General features: G+C 38.2%; 1 protein-coding gene across 5 annotated transcripts in view; it reads left to right on the forward strand.

Annotated features, from left to right (window-relative positions):
- The first annotated feature begins 9,560 nt into the window (after positions 1-9,560).
- Positions 9,561-16,904, forward strand: part of phf21b (PHD finger protein 21B) — a 114,308-nt gene continuing 106,964 nt past the window's right edge. For 3 of the 5 annotated variants that reach the window (XM_030148842.1, XM_030148843.1, XM_030148845.1), the window contains exons 1-2: positions 9,561-9,983; positions 10,670-10,735. In XM_030148842.1, coding sequence (XP_030004702.1) covers positions 9,930-9,983; positions 10,670-10,735 — 120 coding nt within the window. In that variant the 5' untranslated portion in view covers positions 9,561-9,929. Of the gene's footprint in view, positions 9,984-10,044; positions 10,408-10,669; positions 10,736-16,904 lie in introns of those variants that run through there. The other 2 variants (XM_030148844.1, XM_030148846.1) reach the window with 2 other exon arrangements.

Raw genomic sequence — 16,904 nt, forward strand, 5'->3', positions numbered from 1 at the left:
AGTACTCCACTGTACAAATATAACACCTCATTTTATTGGATTCCAGTCTTTTCTCTATTTTATACCAGCATTTTTATGTTAAAAATAGATATATTTTTTAGTTGCGTCCATCTTCATCATTCATCACGACAACAACAACTGATAATTAAGCTTACGCTCTAAAAGGTAATACTTGTAGTTGCTTAAATCATATTAGCATACTTTACATATTTCTCACTATCTTGTTAATTTAACTCATGTACTTTGAGTATTTACTCATTTTCAAAATTAAGTTCATCTGAGAAAACCAGACTTGAAACTTTATGTTCATGTATTGAACACCTTCTTGAGTCACACTTCAGTCCAGTTGGTGGCATTAATTTACTTCTTTAAGCACCTTTAAGGTGGTTTGCCAACTGTCAAAAATGTCACAGAAGACACGAGGCACTTATTTAGTTATTGACTGTGGATGAGTAGGAGAGGGGCGCTGAAGTTTTCTGAGGCAACATGGAGGGTAATTTTAGATGGAAAGAAGTGTTAGGATACTCAGAAACCCCAGAAGTAAACAAACACATGTCACAGTGTTGCGCTTTAATGTGCACAAACACACTGATTTGAACCGCTGCTTACATGTCAAGGTCCCTTACTTTAAGTTTCACAGAGCAGTCAGGCTCCACAGGTGTGCGTAAGCTTTTCCACCAATGTGGTTGAAGGTGTAATCAGCCAGAACACCTGTTCTTGGAGCGGCCATTTTGAAACACCATGAGTCAGTGTGGCCTTGCTCATTCTAGAGTGGAAATCCTACATGCTCTCAATATTTCGGTCTCTACCCTGGGGAAGGCCTTCTTCTTTCATCTCCCATGATGAGAGCCTCTTGTGGAAAAAGAACCCAAAACTAAATAGAGATCCATTCCAAGTTAGATTAATACTATTTAAATGTCCTATTCCCTTCACTTCCTTTTCTACCTCTGCTCTTGCCTAACTGCATGAAATTACCCATGAACTGCTTACATGTATGTATGTGTGTTGCTGTACAGTAATTATGCTTGATATTTTTAAGTAAATTAAATAAACTTAACTAGTAGGTACGAAGTAAACTGAACTTAAGACTAATGGTCATGTTTACTTGCTTTTTTTGAGTGCAACTGGTTTCCCAGATTCGAATAAGTAAGATCAACTTGTCATATTTTACAGTGTAGTGAATAATTATAAGATCAGAATCCTGGCATATGATATAAGGGTGTTAATGTTAGTAGTTGCGTGAATGAATGCCTGGGATTCATGCATGTTTTTGTTGCAGCTCCTTTTTGATGATCACACAATCTTGTATCTTTAGAAAACAATGACAATAAAGTGTTTGCATTCTATTCTATTCTATTCTATTCTATTCTATTCTATTCTATTCTAAGAATCATCAGCAGTAATGCAACAATTTTAATGAAGTTAGCTTGTCCTCATTCCTCCTTTCTGTAACACACACACATACACACACACACACACACACACACACAGACATGACACACACACAAACACACACACACACACACATTTATTTATTTATTTATTTATTTATTTTACATAGATGATGCGTTACATAATGCTCTCCATAATCTCCATAATGATGAAGGTACAAGGAAAAAGATATGCAAGGCAATGTTTTCAGCATTGTCAATCTTAGCAACTCTTGAAAATATCATCTTTTGGTGGAGTTCATGCCTTATTAAGAGAAATCATGCTTCGCCTGGCTCTCCTGCAGTTTGAACCTTGAACTCAGATTTCGTAGTGCACATTCCTGATACGTGCACTGATTGATAATGGAGATATGCCTTTGACTTTACACAGGGAGCAGCCAGACACGCTTTCTACACCGCTCAAGAAAAATTTGACCTCCTAGTCTCTTTTATATTTTTGAGATGTTGTCACAAATTACCCAGAGCTTTATAAACAGTTTTGAGTATAGGGTGTATGGATGTGACTTCTTGTTGCCTGTATTATGAATGTGACTGCTGGAATTACAGTGATTTCTTCTATTCTATCTTGACAACTGGTTGGATGAAGCTTGTGATAGACTGAAACAAAAATCTTCAACCAGTGCAAAACACAATAAAATAGACCTAAACGTCATAAATGCTGATATGCTTTCATGTTTCACAATTTGCACTAATAACACATTTGTAATCTATAAATAGTGCAAACATTTATGAATAGTCACTGTTTGTCAAGGTAATAGGCACTCAATGAGGCTGTCTCTCTTTAGAGCACTATATTCTATTTTTCACTAAGTTTATCAAGTCTTGAGTTTTCAAGGTAGACCCTAAATGGACTGTGACAAAAGTAAAATGGGGGCTCCAGGTACTTTTACTGTTATGTGCTTGCAACTGATGACATGTAACATATACTATATATATATATATATATATATATATATATATATATATATATATATATATATATATATATATATATATATATATATATATATATATATATATATTCCATGATGAAGCTGTTGTGGATGTGATTGAAAGCCCTGCAGACGTAGGTAGCTGTTAAGATTCAGTGTGCTATGCACATTCTCTACATGTGGCCCACAAGGACTTATTAGATGGCAGAAATACAGCAGTGAAACAGCACTTCACTTTAATTTAAAACAAAGACATTTATACGTAGTTTTGTGGTAAGTGGCTGTTAAGACATGTTCACAAGACAAAACATTTAGAAGTTAGCCTTGAATTAAAAATCATTTTATTGAAGAGAACATTTCTTTTTTTTTTGATACATTTCTTCATACATCTTGTTTGATAAGATGCCGTAAAGACATAGTCTGCAGGCGTCACAGCTGAAATGAAAGTCTTAAGGTCTTATTTTTTGTCCAGCAATCAAGCAAAAGTACATTTAAGGGATGTACCTGTTCTTGTATGTTTTGGTACATTTAAACATACACTAAATTTCAGATTCCAGTCATGTTGTGTGAGGTGTTTTTAAAGCATAGTACAAGAACTAATAGACAACCCATGTTTTGCTATGGTATACAAGGGAATGCACTGTGTCTCTGCTGCCAGCTCTCTGACTGCACTTGGCTGACATTTATGTCAACCTCTCATAAGCCCAAAGACACAATCCTTACAAATGTCAGAGTATCTTTTCATCAGCAGTGGAGGATATGTTCTTGGCTTCTGCTCTGTCTGCATGGTGCAACGCAGTTTGCCAACCATCATTTGGAAGACCAAATAAAATGTCAGTGCAACCACTTCAATGATGGAGTGTCTGCTGATATTAGGACACATTTAGATCTCAGTTCTGCTGCTGCTGTTTATATGACACATTTTTAATGCTACAGAATACATAAATACACTCAGCAGGTAAAATGAAGCACTGTACTGTCATAATGAGAAGGTTAATAGCTAAATTTGTAAATTACCATACTGCCTTTCCCCTCATATTAAATTATCTTTTGGGCTATGTGCTTTTCTGTCCAACTTATTATACTGCAGTGGAGAACAGAAGATATTCAGGACAAATAATGAAAAAGCCTCCAATCTCTCACCCTCCAGCTTATCATCTCACTAAGAGCTGGTTGTCAATAAGGACAATCGACTGTTACACACAGCTGAGTTTCTTATTCTAATTTCCATAACTACTCGAAATAGGAGTAGGCACAGTGTAAAAGCCCCACTAATATAGTTTTTTTATTGACGAAATGTAAATGAAAAATGTAATACATTTTCATGTGTTGGCAGTCAAAACCTCTTTTAGTGTATAGTTGTTGAATGTTTTATGACCCATTTAAATATTAGTGTAGTTCGTTCTTTGGGTCATATTGTTCAAGTCACAATTATTACCAGGCAAGTCATGATTAAAGTTAACACTGAGTTTTGACCCCAAATTACAGACAAAGGGACCTCATTCATGAATAAAAATACAAGTAATGGATAATGTAATTCAAGTGAGGTTGCAGTAAACATCTTATGTAACAAAAGTTTTTTTTTTCTGTTTTTCTCATTCAACTGACTCTGTGTAAATCAATTAGATTTGGTTACATGGACACTCAACCCATTTTTGGAGCTGAATTAAACATATTTGATCACATAAGTATGAAAATTCTGGGTCCATCCCATTGTGACAAAGTAAGACTGAGAATTAACTGTCCAAAATGTTCAGATATCTTCCTCCATACAGTCTACATTTTCAGAGATCTAGATTTTTAACATAAAGCATAACAGTTTCTTAAATGAAATAATCAGATTCACAACACAGTCAATGTGTTTGTGTTCACCAAGTTATTTAGTAACTGGTTTACCCTTTATAGGGCACTCATAGAAATACTTTGAAATTCAATATTTCAGCCTTAGTGTGTTATTGGAGGACATAACAAGACTTTATTAGTTTTGCAAAATCTTTCAAAATTGTATGTTGTTATGCAGAAAATCAAAGTCAATGGAGTTGCCATATTTGGTTTCTTACCCATAAGTGATGAGAAAAAAATCCAAGAAGTATATGTAAAAAATACAAGAAAAACACATGTAAGGTGAAAGGAACATGTATTTCAAAACATTAGAACATCACTTTTAAAGCATTACAACAACATAAGTGCTGATCCAGACACCTGTCCACATCCACATTATCCTTTGAACATCATTCCTTACATTAGTACCATTACTTCATGGTACCTAACAAAGCAATTACACTCACTCTTATGCAGAGGTGGACCTTACAGACCCTGAAGACCACATAGGACCTGAGATTAATGTCTCACTGTTCCTGTCAATGTCTTGTGATGTATGTAGAAATAACCAAAATAGTCACTTGCTCGATGAAGGGTTAAACATACTGAATTTGACAGAAGAAATGACAATGAAAAGAATCTACAGTTGGACATAGTGACAAACCTTATTATGTTTAAATGTGTTCTCTCGATGAGCGAGTAAGCAGGTTTTTGCTAACCTGTTAGCCAAAGCAACTTTTATTCTTCCTCTTGTGGCCAAAAATCTAGATGATGTAGCTTTTACTAAAATCCACCAAAGCTAATAGATTGTAATAGGTTGATTTTTTTCAGATGTTAGTGTATCATCTTCTTCCATGTGACTGAAGTGCCTGACCAGGAGAATGTTGTTAAGAAGCAGTGAAAGAGTGTGCGTTTAAAAAGTCATAACATATGGTAAAACTCCCATTTCTTTACTCATTGGAAAAAATTATAATAGACACAATGCAATCAAAAATCCCATGTCCTTCAAAGTTCCTATTGATATTTAATAGCCCTTGCAGAAGAGTTTCAGATGGTATAATCAAATTTTTGGTTTGTATCCAAAGTTAACTGACAATGCAACTTACTTTTCAATGAATTTTTTTTTTTTTTTAATGACAAATGTAGGTTCTTATCCTCTTTTCAAATGCAGTCAGAGAAAGACATGCAGAACTCAAACAGACTTGATGTCCAGCTGGATGTTAGTTTTATCTTAGAGTCCTACCTCAGGCCAGGCCTGGACAGGCCATCTGTCAATACTGGCAAAACCACCAAAGCCTGTCCGGGTTTGGGCCAAGCTTGGGTCGTCACTCACAGGAAATGTTTAATGAGTAATATTTGGAAAACAAATAACGTATGAAATCTGCTAAGCTGGACACAGCATCTAAATTTCAGTCCTACATTTGGTGGTTGATGGGTGTGGGGTGTCATTCTTCCATAAATGTAACTAAAACAGGAAAGTCAACATGTAACATTTCAAAAGGACCTGGAATACTTACACTATTTACAGGCCAATTACATTTACACTTTTCTTATTTCATATCAGTCCATGACCTCATTGTGAATATTATTCTACAATGTATATCTTTGTGGGGATTTTTTCATTATTTTAGCTAAAGATGAAAGCAAAGACTTTCCTAAATTTGCAATCTCTGCTTAATAGCACAGTGCAACACTGGAGCAAGAGCTAACAGCTCTGAGGCAAATTCATGCATATTGATGAAATCCTTATGTCAGCTTTAGGTAGGATCATGTGATGCTGATGCCATTTCTACATCGCAGCCTATTTCAGATAACATATTAGCCTTTATTAAAGTTTTAGATTACAAATGTTAACAATGGGCTTATGAGGAAGCAGCACCAAATGGGCCCTGGACCCATAACATACACACATAAAATCAACTGCTGTATTGAGTGCACTGAGGTCCTGGGCATTACTTGGAAATGTAAGGTTTTGTCACATGACTTCAAGACATGTCTTGCAACAAACATCTATTAGTGTGTAACAAAAATATTATATTAAATTATTTGATAATAAAATGGCTCAATGCAGTCCAAGCAACAAGACAGCAGATATTTTCCCTCTGATGGAAACTGAAATGTTGAATAAATGATGGTTTTGTGGCCAAAGAAACCGAATGACAGAGTTGTGTGCAAGCATTAGCAATATTTATCAGCACCATCCAGTACTGTCCACATGATACAACATTTTTTTTTTTTTGTAAGACAAGTTAATTATTTCAGTTTTCAGACATTCTGGTATGACCATTGAATATCTTTAATCCTTTAACTCTTCATGAAGTTATATCTTAAATTTTTGCTTTTCATAATTTCTTTTCAAGACTTTAAAGTTTTTGTTTAACCTTTCTTAAATGAATGATCAAAATCACCATTTTATTAATAAATGCCCAGTAAATATGAGTTAATGGGAACCAGCTATTTTCCAGGCTCCTTAACTACTATCACCTGCAAGTGAAACAAACGTCAGAGTAAATGTAGTATAATATAATGACCAATACAATTAGACATAAAAACTTATGAAACTAGGGCTGTGGAACCATATCTATCTATCTATCTATCTATCTATCTATCTATCTATCTATCTATCTATCTATCTATCTATCTATCTATCTATCTATATATATATATATATATATATATATATATATATATATATATGTGTGTGTGTGTGTGTGTGTGTGTGTGTGTGTGTGTGTATCCTGACTGTGTGGCTCTGAAAACACAAACAGAGACACCAAAATGTACAAATTCAGGACGAGGGCAGCTTAAAAACTCAGAGCAGCTCGGACTGAAAAGCCACCACAGAGAGGACTTCAAGAGTTTTACCGCTGAGCCGTGAAATGAAAGTAGCAGCTGATGTAGCAGCAGACCTGGCCGGGGGTGGGGAGGGTTACAGCAGGCAGGCAGGAAGGAGGGGAGAACTGAGGAGGGGGGGTGGGGAGTATTGTGTGAGGGGGCCATTCTCTGTCAACGCTACAAGCTGCCCTCAAACTACAACTTTACTTAGGCTTAAGTCGATTAATAAGATGTAATTCTGAATAGTGGTGTAGGGAAACTCCGCCTGGACTCAGTAGTTGTACTAATAAACACACTGGAGCCTGGTTCATGGCTGCTGGACTCGCCTACATGAATAAACACTTCCAATGCAACGTCGACGGAATTGTAATGTTTGTGAATCCTGCCTCTGTCCATGGTGCTACTTCAATAACACTTGCCGAGACGATGACTTTTATTCAACTTTCGAACAATAAATACGAATTTGACAACCAAATTGATCTCACAGCTGTTCAGTACTGCGCTTTAAAACTGTGGTGAAGTTGTTGCCTGTCGAGTTAACAATAAAATTAGACACAAACTGCCATTTCTGCTTCACATCCAACTCTCCGATCACATACTGCTGCGTAACCACCCGCCCCGTGAAGAGCCTTACCCTCTGATGATAGGCTGTTAATCCTGTCACTCTACAAGAATCACCTTCATACGCAACTCCTCATTGGTTCGCTCCTGCTCGCCTCCCCGTCATCTCCTCGCACACTGAAACATCAGATTGGACCAATGGCCGCTCGATTTGGGAGTCCAGAGGGCGGGAGGAGAAGGAGGAGGAGGTGGCAGGGGGTCAGGCTGACAGAAATGGGGGAAAAGAGGCTGTGTTTCAAAGTACAAACTACCACAGTTGGCCTCTTTTTGTCTAAAGAGGCAAAACATACATCTGAGCAGATGAGACTGTGAAATATTTGTTTGTATTGAATAAATTATATGTTTTCTTATCCTCCACATTCTGCTTTTCTGTGTCTTTGAGTTGTGCTTGTAGTAGAGCTGTTGTTGCTGCTGCCATTTTGCTCCTCATTTCTCATGTTGGAATATAGAGTCCATGTGTTTATTTTACTGCAAAAAACATTCCATGTTCAATCTGGAACCCACATGTAAGTTCCTAGCCTTGATGAAAGTGTGAATCAAAAAGTGAAAACAACAGTCTCATTACCATAAGATGTTAAGGCCTGGAGCACCCCCCCCTCCACACACACACACACACGCGCACGCACGCACGCACACACACACACACGATCAATAATAGACTATTTATGGTTTCATCATCTTTTTTTCCTTCTTTTTCTTTTTTCTTTTTTTTTTCTTTTTCTTTTTTTTTTTTTTTTTTTTTTTTTTTACAGTACAGTGTTTACAGTGTGTAACACCCATATTACATTTAGCAACCCATGTTTTTCCACATTTAAGCAGGGGCATTTTTGTAAACACTTCATCACTGTCTTTCAGGATAGGATATTATGCAGTCAAAGGATAAAAAGCCATGATGTGTGAAGAAAAGTAAAGTCTCTGAGTAAATGTAAATTCTCCATGTTACATTTAGTATCAGTAGCACAGAAGACTACCTTAGGTTATTTTGCCATGAGTAAAAAAAACTTGATAAAAACTAAATAAGAAATAAAACACATTTAGTTAAACAAGGACTAGATGATAAAAGATGGAAAAATAAATAAATAGATAACATAAAAATGTTTCAAATTCACAATGGGTATCAAAACATAAATGGTGACACACCAGATATTCAAAATTAACACTGTCCTATCTGCACAAATTGCATGTCACAAAATATTGCACAACACAAAACAACTAAAATGATTAAAACTATTCAAACTTGTAAAACATTAATAGATACATAGACAGAATTAAAATATTTTATATACTATATATATATATATAAAATACAGGCTTAGGTCTGTATTACAAAATGTTAGGCAACAATCATGATAGTCAGTGACAGTCAAGTCATGATTTACGAGTTTTTATATATAAATGTGACAGAAAGGTTCGAAAAATTCCCATAAACAGTACAATGAAAATTATGATCTATCTATCTATCTATCTATCTATCTATCTATCTATCTATCTATCTATCTATCTATCTATCTATCTATCTATCTATCTATCTATCTATCTATCTATCTATCTATCTATCTATCTATCTATCTATCTATCTATCTATCTATAACTTTGATATAAACTGCATATATAGATATATGCCAATGTAAATATTAATAAAATGTTGTTGTAATAACAAATAATGGTGTAAAAGACATAAACGTACTTTCATTTGATAATTTAATTTATTCTGCATGACAATAACTGCACAGCCTCTGTGGCTGTTGTCACTACAGGTGACTTTTATCAGAAATACACCACACTGTTCAAGTAGTTGTGGCTCCCCCGGCCCACTGCGCATGCCCACACTGTGTGTGTGGGGGGGGGGTTCTGTGCTCTCTGCTCCATCCGGGAACTTCAGAATTACCATTGACAGCCGAAGCGCAACTTTTCCCCAGGCAAAGTGAAATCAAGCCGCGGACTCGGACAAAATATAGTCCCCGTTTTTCAACTTAAAATTATCGAAAGAAAAGCTAGCTTGCGTTCCTGTCGGACCCCTCGACGTTTGGCCGTAATTTGGAAAGGACGCGGCCGGGGCCTGGGCTCTTTCTGCCGGGTTTGGATCACTTTTTAAGACGGGCGGAAAGTGGGTGGATGAGTCCTAGCTTGTAAAGAAGCGAGAACTTGCTTTGCAGCCCGAGTAGTTCTTCTTTCAATTGTTATTGTCGCTTTAAAAAATCTTTAATTCACTTAAACTTCGTCTCGGCCGCGTCGAAAGTGGGAGGAAAAGTGCTTTTCCAGTCGGAACATGGAACTACAAGGCCTACAAGAGGCGTTGAAAGTAGAAATCCAATGTCATCAGGTAAATGAAACATCGTGTTATTCTACCCTTATGTGTGTTATGAGCAAGTGAGAGCAGCTGGGGAAAATCTGAAGGGATGAGAGGTTAACACTCCGAGGGAATAACTATGCGACATGTCGCTTAAAATGTCTGGCGCCGACACAGCGTCCACTTCCAAGTCTGATCAAGTGTACTTTTCGCAGTACTTTGACTAATAGTCGGGAGTCTTTTTTCCGAGCAACAAGAATTTGGAGTAATAATGCGGTGGTGCTGTGTGGCGATCAGGACGCGACCTGAATATTTATGAGGTGCAAGAAACTGAGTCGTTGTGGCTATCATCACCGCTTTGTTCCTCCCTTACATACTAACTTGAGACACTTTTGTAATCCCATTTCGCTCCTCCATCGTTTACAAACTAGTTGCACAGATGAAGCAAGAACCACAGGTAAACGTTATATTTTCCTGAAAGCTTGTGAGCTACGATCGGGGCAACCGAATTGGGGAGTGTGCGAGAAACTTTATCAGCATAAATCTCTTCTCTTTTGGGTTAACATCACTAGCTTACTAGCGAGCCCAGTGTTTTGCCGCTTTGGCTACCCTCATCGTGACTTTGCTGAAAAAAAAAAATCCCGGTGATATGAGCTGTGAAGTTTCATTGTTGTGATAAAAATGGTCATTTACACTGGCATTGTCTTGTCTATTCGTAGGATGGAGAGCTTAAAAGACAACTGCACGACAGGCAAACAAGAATAACAGCCCTAAGCGATAAACAAGTAAGCACCAATATGTTCGTCTGTTAGGCTTTGGGGGTTTGTTTTTGCCATCTCTGTGCCTATTGTGAAAGCTTTTCTTCGACACAACTAGTCATAACAACGTAGTGGAATCAAAAGTGTACTGTTGTAATCTTTTATTGTGTTTCGTCGCCTTGTGTGTCTAGTTTAACCGCCGGGCTTCATTCTGGTTCTTCTCTCGGCTCTGAAAGTTGTGTAATGTTGAAAAATTTTAGCGTCCATTTTGAGTAGGTCGACATGTTTCTGGAGAGTAACGGTAGGCTAATAAAAGGAACAGCTTAGCCAACTATCCGGGCTTAGACTTTTGAAAACATCACAGCTGAAGTTGTATAGGTTAAACTAAGTGTTAATACGACTCTGGAGTTGCCTTTTTGGTGTCTTTACAGCGTTAACACAGTGGTTTTGTTACTTTATACTTAGTCTAGTGGTATTATTTCTTCGTGGTCACGTGACCGCATCGAGGCATTTGATTCGCCCACGATTACACTTTCACTTTTTTACTATCTTATAGCTAGCAAACGGTGTCCTATATTAACTTTGAAGCAGCAGAAGCTAAGTAGTTTCGAAGCTATGGTGTTGGCGGCTCTGGATGGATGGATGCTGGATGGGGAGGCTGAGCGGCTGTGTGTTCAGCACCTCGGCCAGCTCCTTCGGTTCTCCTGCACCGCCCCGCCGGTCGGTCCCAGCCCGACAGCAGCGCACACAACTTCCCCACATTAGCAAGAAGATTTCTAGGTCGATATTTTTTTCAGCTTCTCTCTGTCGTGTGTGTTTGTTTTCTTAATTGTTGGAGGCTTGTTTTCCCTTTGCCTGTCTTTGATCGATCCCGTTTCCTGTGGAATGCAGTTTCTAAGCACCTTCATTTGTTGCAGTTACAGATAAAGCTATTAAACTTGCTGTTGCCACAATAACATCAAGACACGGCACCACCAGCTGTAACATCTCTTTGTAAATCCAGTTTTTGTAATGATGTTGCCCTGAATCCTTGTTGTTTGTGTTGTAGTGTTTTACCCCCATCCTTCTTCTTTCAGTTTGATAGTGGAAGCTTCCATTTTGAGAGAGAAGGGGGTGGTTTCTTCCCCCCTCTAACATGGAGAGGAAAAAAGTCTGCAGAGTTTCGTGCAGGAGGAGGAGGAGGAGGAGGGGGGATGGGCCCCATTCATGCCTAACATTACCATTTTGATTGCTTTGATGCTGTTTTTGGTTGGAGGGGGGGAGGGGTGCTGGAGAAGAGAGAGACAGAAAGCCCAGTCAGCACTGCACGGCAATGTTTTTAATCACTACTCACTACTGATTTCCCTTCTTTTTTAGCAGCAAAATGTGACCTTTACTTTTCCTCTGCATATATATGAACTGCTTTCTCCTTAAAGCAAATGAATCCCTCCTTATACACACACAGGACTGCACTAAATAGAAGAATGATTTAATGATAATCCTGGCTAAAAGTAAGCACACTTTGCAGCTGTGTCAACATTTAAAAGCCTCTGAAATCAACTTTAAGCTGCAACAGAGAGCAAGGATTCCTCAGTTGGAAGCAGGAATAATTAACTACATGAGTGTTTATGAATACATGTGTGAATATTTCCCCCCAGCAAGAATAAAGCCTGGAGGTCATTTCATGGTCACAGTGTGAGTAGGCCTGAGGCTGACAGGCCTGCATGTGGAAGTTTTATTTCCTTGAACTCTGAAAATGGAATGAAAGCTTCTAATAATCAGCAGGAGGATTCAATTCAGAGAAGAGGTCTGAATATGGAGCGCAGGCTGTCTTCTGTGTCCATGTTGTGAATAAGAACACGTTTTAATAACAGCCTGTTTGTCTCCAGAAAACAGCCAGCGTTTATCAGAGGAGGCAAACAGGCTGCTTTCTGGAGTTGATGGATAGATGTAAATGCAAATGAAGAATGATTAGAAAATAAAAATGAGTCGCTATAGAACTGCAAAACAAATAGGGATGCATTTGTGAATTTTTATTCTTAGTGTCATTCAGATTCAGAATCAAGGTCTGCCGTATAATAACTCCATAAACCACCTTTATCCTTGATCGCTGTCTTTTGGCCCTTGAAGAAGAATGGATTCATTGATTCTTTTCTATTCTGCTCCACTTGCTCTCTGTTGCATCATGGCACCAGTTTATACTGACTTGTAAGGTACAGAGGAGATAGTTGTTTTTTGTTCTTTTTACTCTGCAGTTCTGCTCCATTTATTATTTGCTGTGGTTTTATTTATCTTTTTAAAGGATCATTGATCAGAGTGTTTGCAGCTTTTGGGGGAAAAGAAGCTTAAGTAGATTTATCTGAAGTTGGCAGCTTTTGCGGTACTGGTCGAGTTGAGTCCTATATTAGGCCTTTTTTTTCACCAAAATACCGGGAACTTTTGTTACCAGGAACTTATTTACCTGGGTAAAAGAATTCCTGGTAATCTGTATTTTGCATTTTCACCACACACAAAGTTCTGGGTAGTTTATTCAAATTAGGCTGATGAGGTATGTGAGAGTGGTAAAAGAAACTGTATTACACCTCCAGTCCAGTAGGGTTGTGATAAGAAGAAGAAGCTGAAAGCCCAAAAAGTAGGATTACGCTATAAATGGTGACCAACAAGCACACATCATTGTTCGTGCGACACAATACGTGCAGGATGGAGGATGCCAAGTTCTTCTGTTGTTCCTAATGTTTTACTACTTCACAATAAAACCATGTGAAGGTGGTAAAGTTAAAAGTTGGTAGAGATTTACTCAAATGCCTGCATTTAATTCTACTTGCATATTACTTAAAAAAGTACTTATACTCTACTTATATTTGATGCCCTGTAAACAAACAGACAATATTAGTTATAATTTTGTTTTTTATTAAAAATTAAACCCAAAACAAAGGTACAAAAACAAGGTACCTTGAGATTAAAAAGGAAATGAACACTTGTGAAAGGTTAGGGTTTCTGGCCAAGTGTCTGGACCAGCTGTCCAGGACAGACAGAAAGCCAGTCTGGAACTCCCCCACTTGCTGTCTTGCTTTGTGCGCATCCTCTCTGAGACCGTCGTGGTCCTTTTTTATTTTTTTGTATAGCCTGCTGAAGTTTCTTCAGCTTTCTCGTATTTGTTTAGGCGTGTGTCTTACATTTAGCTCTGCCAGCTTGTTGGCTAATTTTACATAAACTTGATCATTTCATGTCGTCGATTCAAAATCCTCTGCAAATACGCTCAAAGGAGACTGGACCTTGTCATCCGTCCTCTTGTTATAGCTTCTCTTTAGGGTCGATTTTCTGTATTATCAAAAGACGAAGCTTGTGGAAATGAAATGAACAAAACAAAGTTTGCTATCACACAGTGGCATAATGGCAGGTGAATGGAGTGGAACACTGCAAGTGTAGTCCACCAATCAGTGCTCTCCAGCACACAGTCCCCACCACTCAAGAATTCGGGTGATCTGAAAAGTACTACTTCCCTACCAGGAACTTCACCCTACCAAGAACCTAGGTAAATTAGGTGGAAACGCACTGGGGTTTTTCAAAGTTCCAGGTAATGCTAAAAGTTCTTGCAGTGGAAAAGGACCTATTGTTACATTTCTGCCAAGAAGCTGTTGTGTCCTGTCCTTAAAAAGTCTTTCATTTTGGCCTCAAACAATGGCCACAGCTTGTTAACTGGACATATTTTCAGTTACAATTAAGTGTTTTCAAAGGGTAGCATCTATAATCATAGATACACCACCTTCATACACACACCAGTTGCAACTTGATGGCTCTATTTTTATTACTGTTGGTGCATGTGAACAACTGTAAAATAGAAATAGGATTTACTGGGCTGTAGAGGTGTTTGAGGGCAATGAGACATTTTAGTAAGAGTAGAATAGATGTTTGCCAGCAGCTGCTTTTGTTGTGGATGTATTGACAACTTCTGTTTCCTGATTGGGGTAATTTCCTTGTGACTGCTCCTTTTATTCAAAGATGTGAAGGAAAAAGGCTAGCTTTCAGAGTGTTCATAATTTGAAACTAAATGGTTTTAATGAGCTTCTTTTTTATGTGAAACGGTGTGTTTATGGATGGTTGGATATCCAGGACTTCTGCTTAAAGGTCATGACAAACACACAGTATTCTAATTCATACTACTTACTGAAGAGTCCACATTATGGTATAATGTGCCAGTTTGTGTATAGGAAATGAATGCATTTAAACATGCAAACATCTTAGAGCTCAGTTTAATAAAACTGCTGAAAAAACAGTGTGTTGTCAAGTCATGTGGGAGATGGTGCAGTTTATAGTTTGCTATTGTGATACTCTTGTTGAAATGTTGGGCTTTGTCTTTGATCATTTCCAGGATTTCTATGTCAAGCTGCATAAGAAGCAATTGCTGTACTGGATTAATTTAGCTGCCTATACAGGGACAATGTTTCACAAAACTGGAGCTTTGTAAGAAACAGGGTGCAGTCTTACTTCAGGCTGTGTTATTTACAGCCACAACAAAACGTTCTGAGTATATTTGATAAATCGTAATTTCTGAGATCACAATGTTTACAATGAAGGGAATCCAAATAAATGACTGCTCCTCGACCAGTCATGTGAGAAGTTGAAGTTGTGTGGATGCTACCAAATTTCTGTAAAATAATGAAACTTGATGCAACATATGAGGATATGCACTTTAAACAATAACTTTAATTTATAGATAGTAGCTGCTGGTGATAATCAGTATAAACAACAAAGAAAGATAATTTTAAAATATTCATTCATTCATTATCTGAACCAACTTGTCCTCACTAGGGTCACGGGGGTCGCTTGGAGCCTATCCCAGCTACTTAAGGGCGAAGGCAGGATACACCCTGGACATTTCGCCAGTTCATCGCAGGGCTGAACATATAGAGATAAACCAATCACTCTCACATTCACACCTATGGGCAATTTAGATTAACCAATTAACCTATCAGTGCTTGTCTTTGGATGGTGGGAGGAAGCTGGAGTACCGGAGAGAACCCACGCAGACACGGGGAGAACATGCAAACTCCATACAGAAAGGTCCCACCTTTCCCACCAACACCAACTGGTGTTGGAATCAAACCCAGGACCTTCCTTGCTGTGAGGCACGAGTGCTAACCACTGCACCATCGTGTCGCCATTTTAAAACATGAGATTAAAAAAAGATTAAGACAGAATTTCAGTAAAAAAGAAGAATAAAGTGAAAAGAAAGTTATAGTCTGCTCTTAAGTATTACATATAAAGAAACTATGTAAAAAAACTATAAAAAACAAACAACCAAAGTGTATTTTTACTTCTTTCCCCCTGGCCAGATGTTAACAAACAGTACAACAAACAGTGGTGGTCAGTAGGGGATGCTGAGGTGCCACCCTATGAATAATCATTAAAAGAGATATGTAAGCAAGCATAAATAAAATATAGGAAAATAATACACTTGTCACTTCCTTGTCTGCACATCTGGAGCGGGTTTTGGTAATCTTTTAGTGTCTGGTTTAACTGGACTACAGTGCTGGTGTACAAACAGCCTAAAGCTGCTTATGCTGTTCCCTGTTCAGTTATTCCAGTTACTCAGTTAAAGACCCCACTTTATTCTTTACTTCACTCATTTTTTTAATACACCCATAAGTTAGTGTGGGTCATTGGTTGGCCTGTTCTGCTTCTAAAACTGTCCAGCACCATACATCAGTTCTGCCTCAGTAATTGGACATCCGAGAGGTCAGAGAAGCTGTGGGTTGTCTCGAGTGGGGGGCTGAGGGTGGGGAGACTGGTTGCTCCTCCCTTTGTACACCCCTCTGACGACCCATCTTTCCATTCATGTTGTACCGGGGTGAAGGTTTAGTCACACCGGTGTGTTTCTCTCTGCTGGGGAGGGGGTGTACGGAGGCTGGCAAGTAGACCAACTTTCCCAGCAAGTCGACCCAAACTACCTGCTAATCCCACGATGGCTCATTACAGACTCCTGCTGGGCTGATTACACTGGGGGTAGGTGTGGGGAATTCTGCAGGGACTAACAGGGTTTTATAGAGAAGAGTTGTGGAAAGCCCCCCCCGGTAAGCACACAGGAAGATCTATATGTTTAAACACCTTTGTTCTCATTTTTTTCTTCTTTTTTCCCATAAAGCTGAAAGCAGACTTATCAGAATAATTAACCCGATGGACTCCGCTTGCAGCAATCAGTCCTCTGTTTCATTCT

Source organism: Sphaeramia orbicularis, chromosome 12 (genome assembly GCF_902148855.1).
Source record: "Sphaeramia orbicularis chromosome 12, fSphaOr1.1, whole genome shotgun sequence".
NCBI lineage: Eukaryota > Metazoa > Chordata > Actinopteri > Kurtiformes > Apogonidae > Sphaeramia > Sphaeramia orbicularis.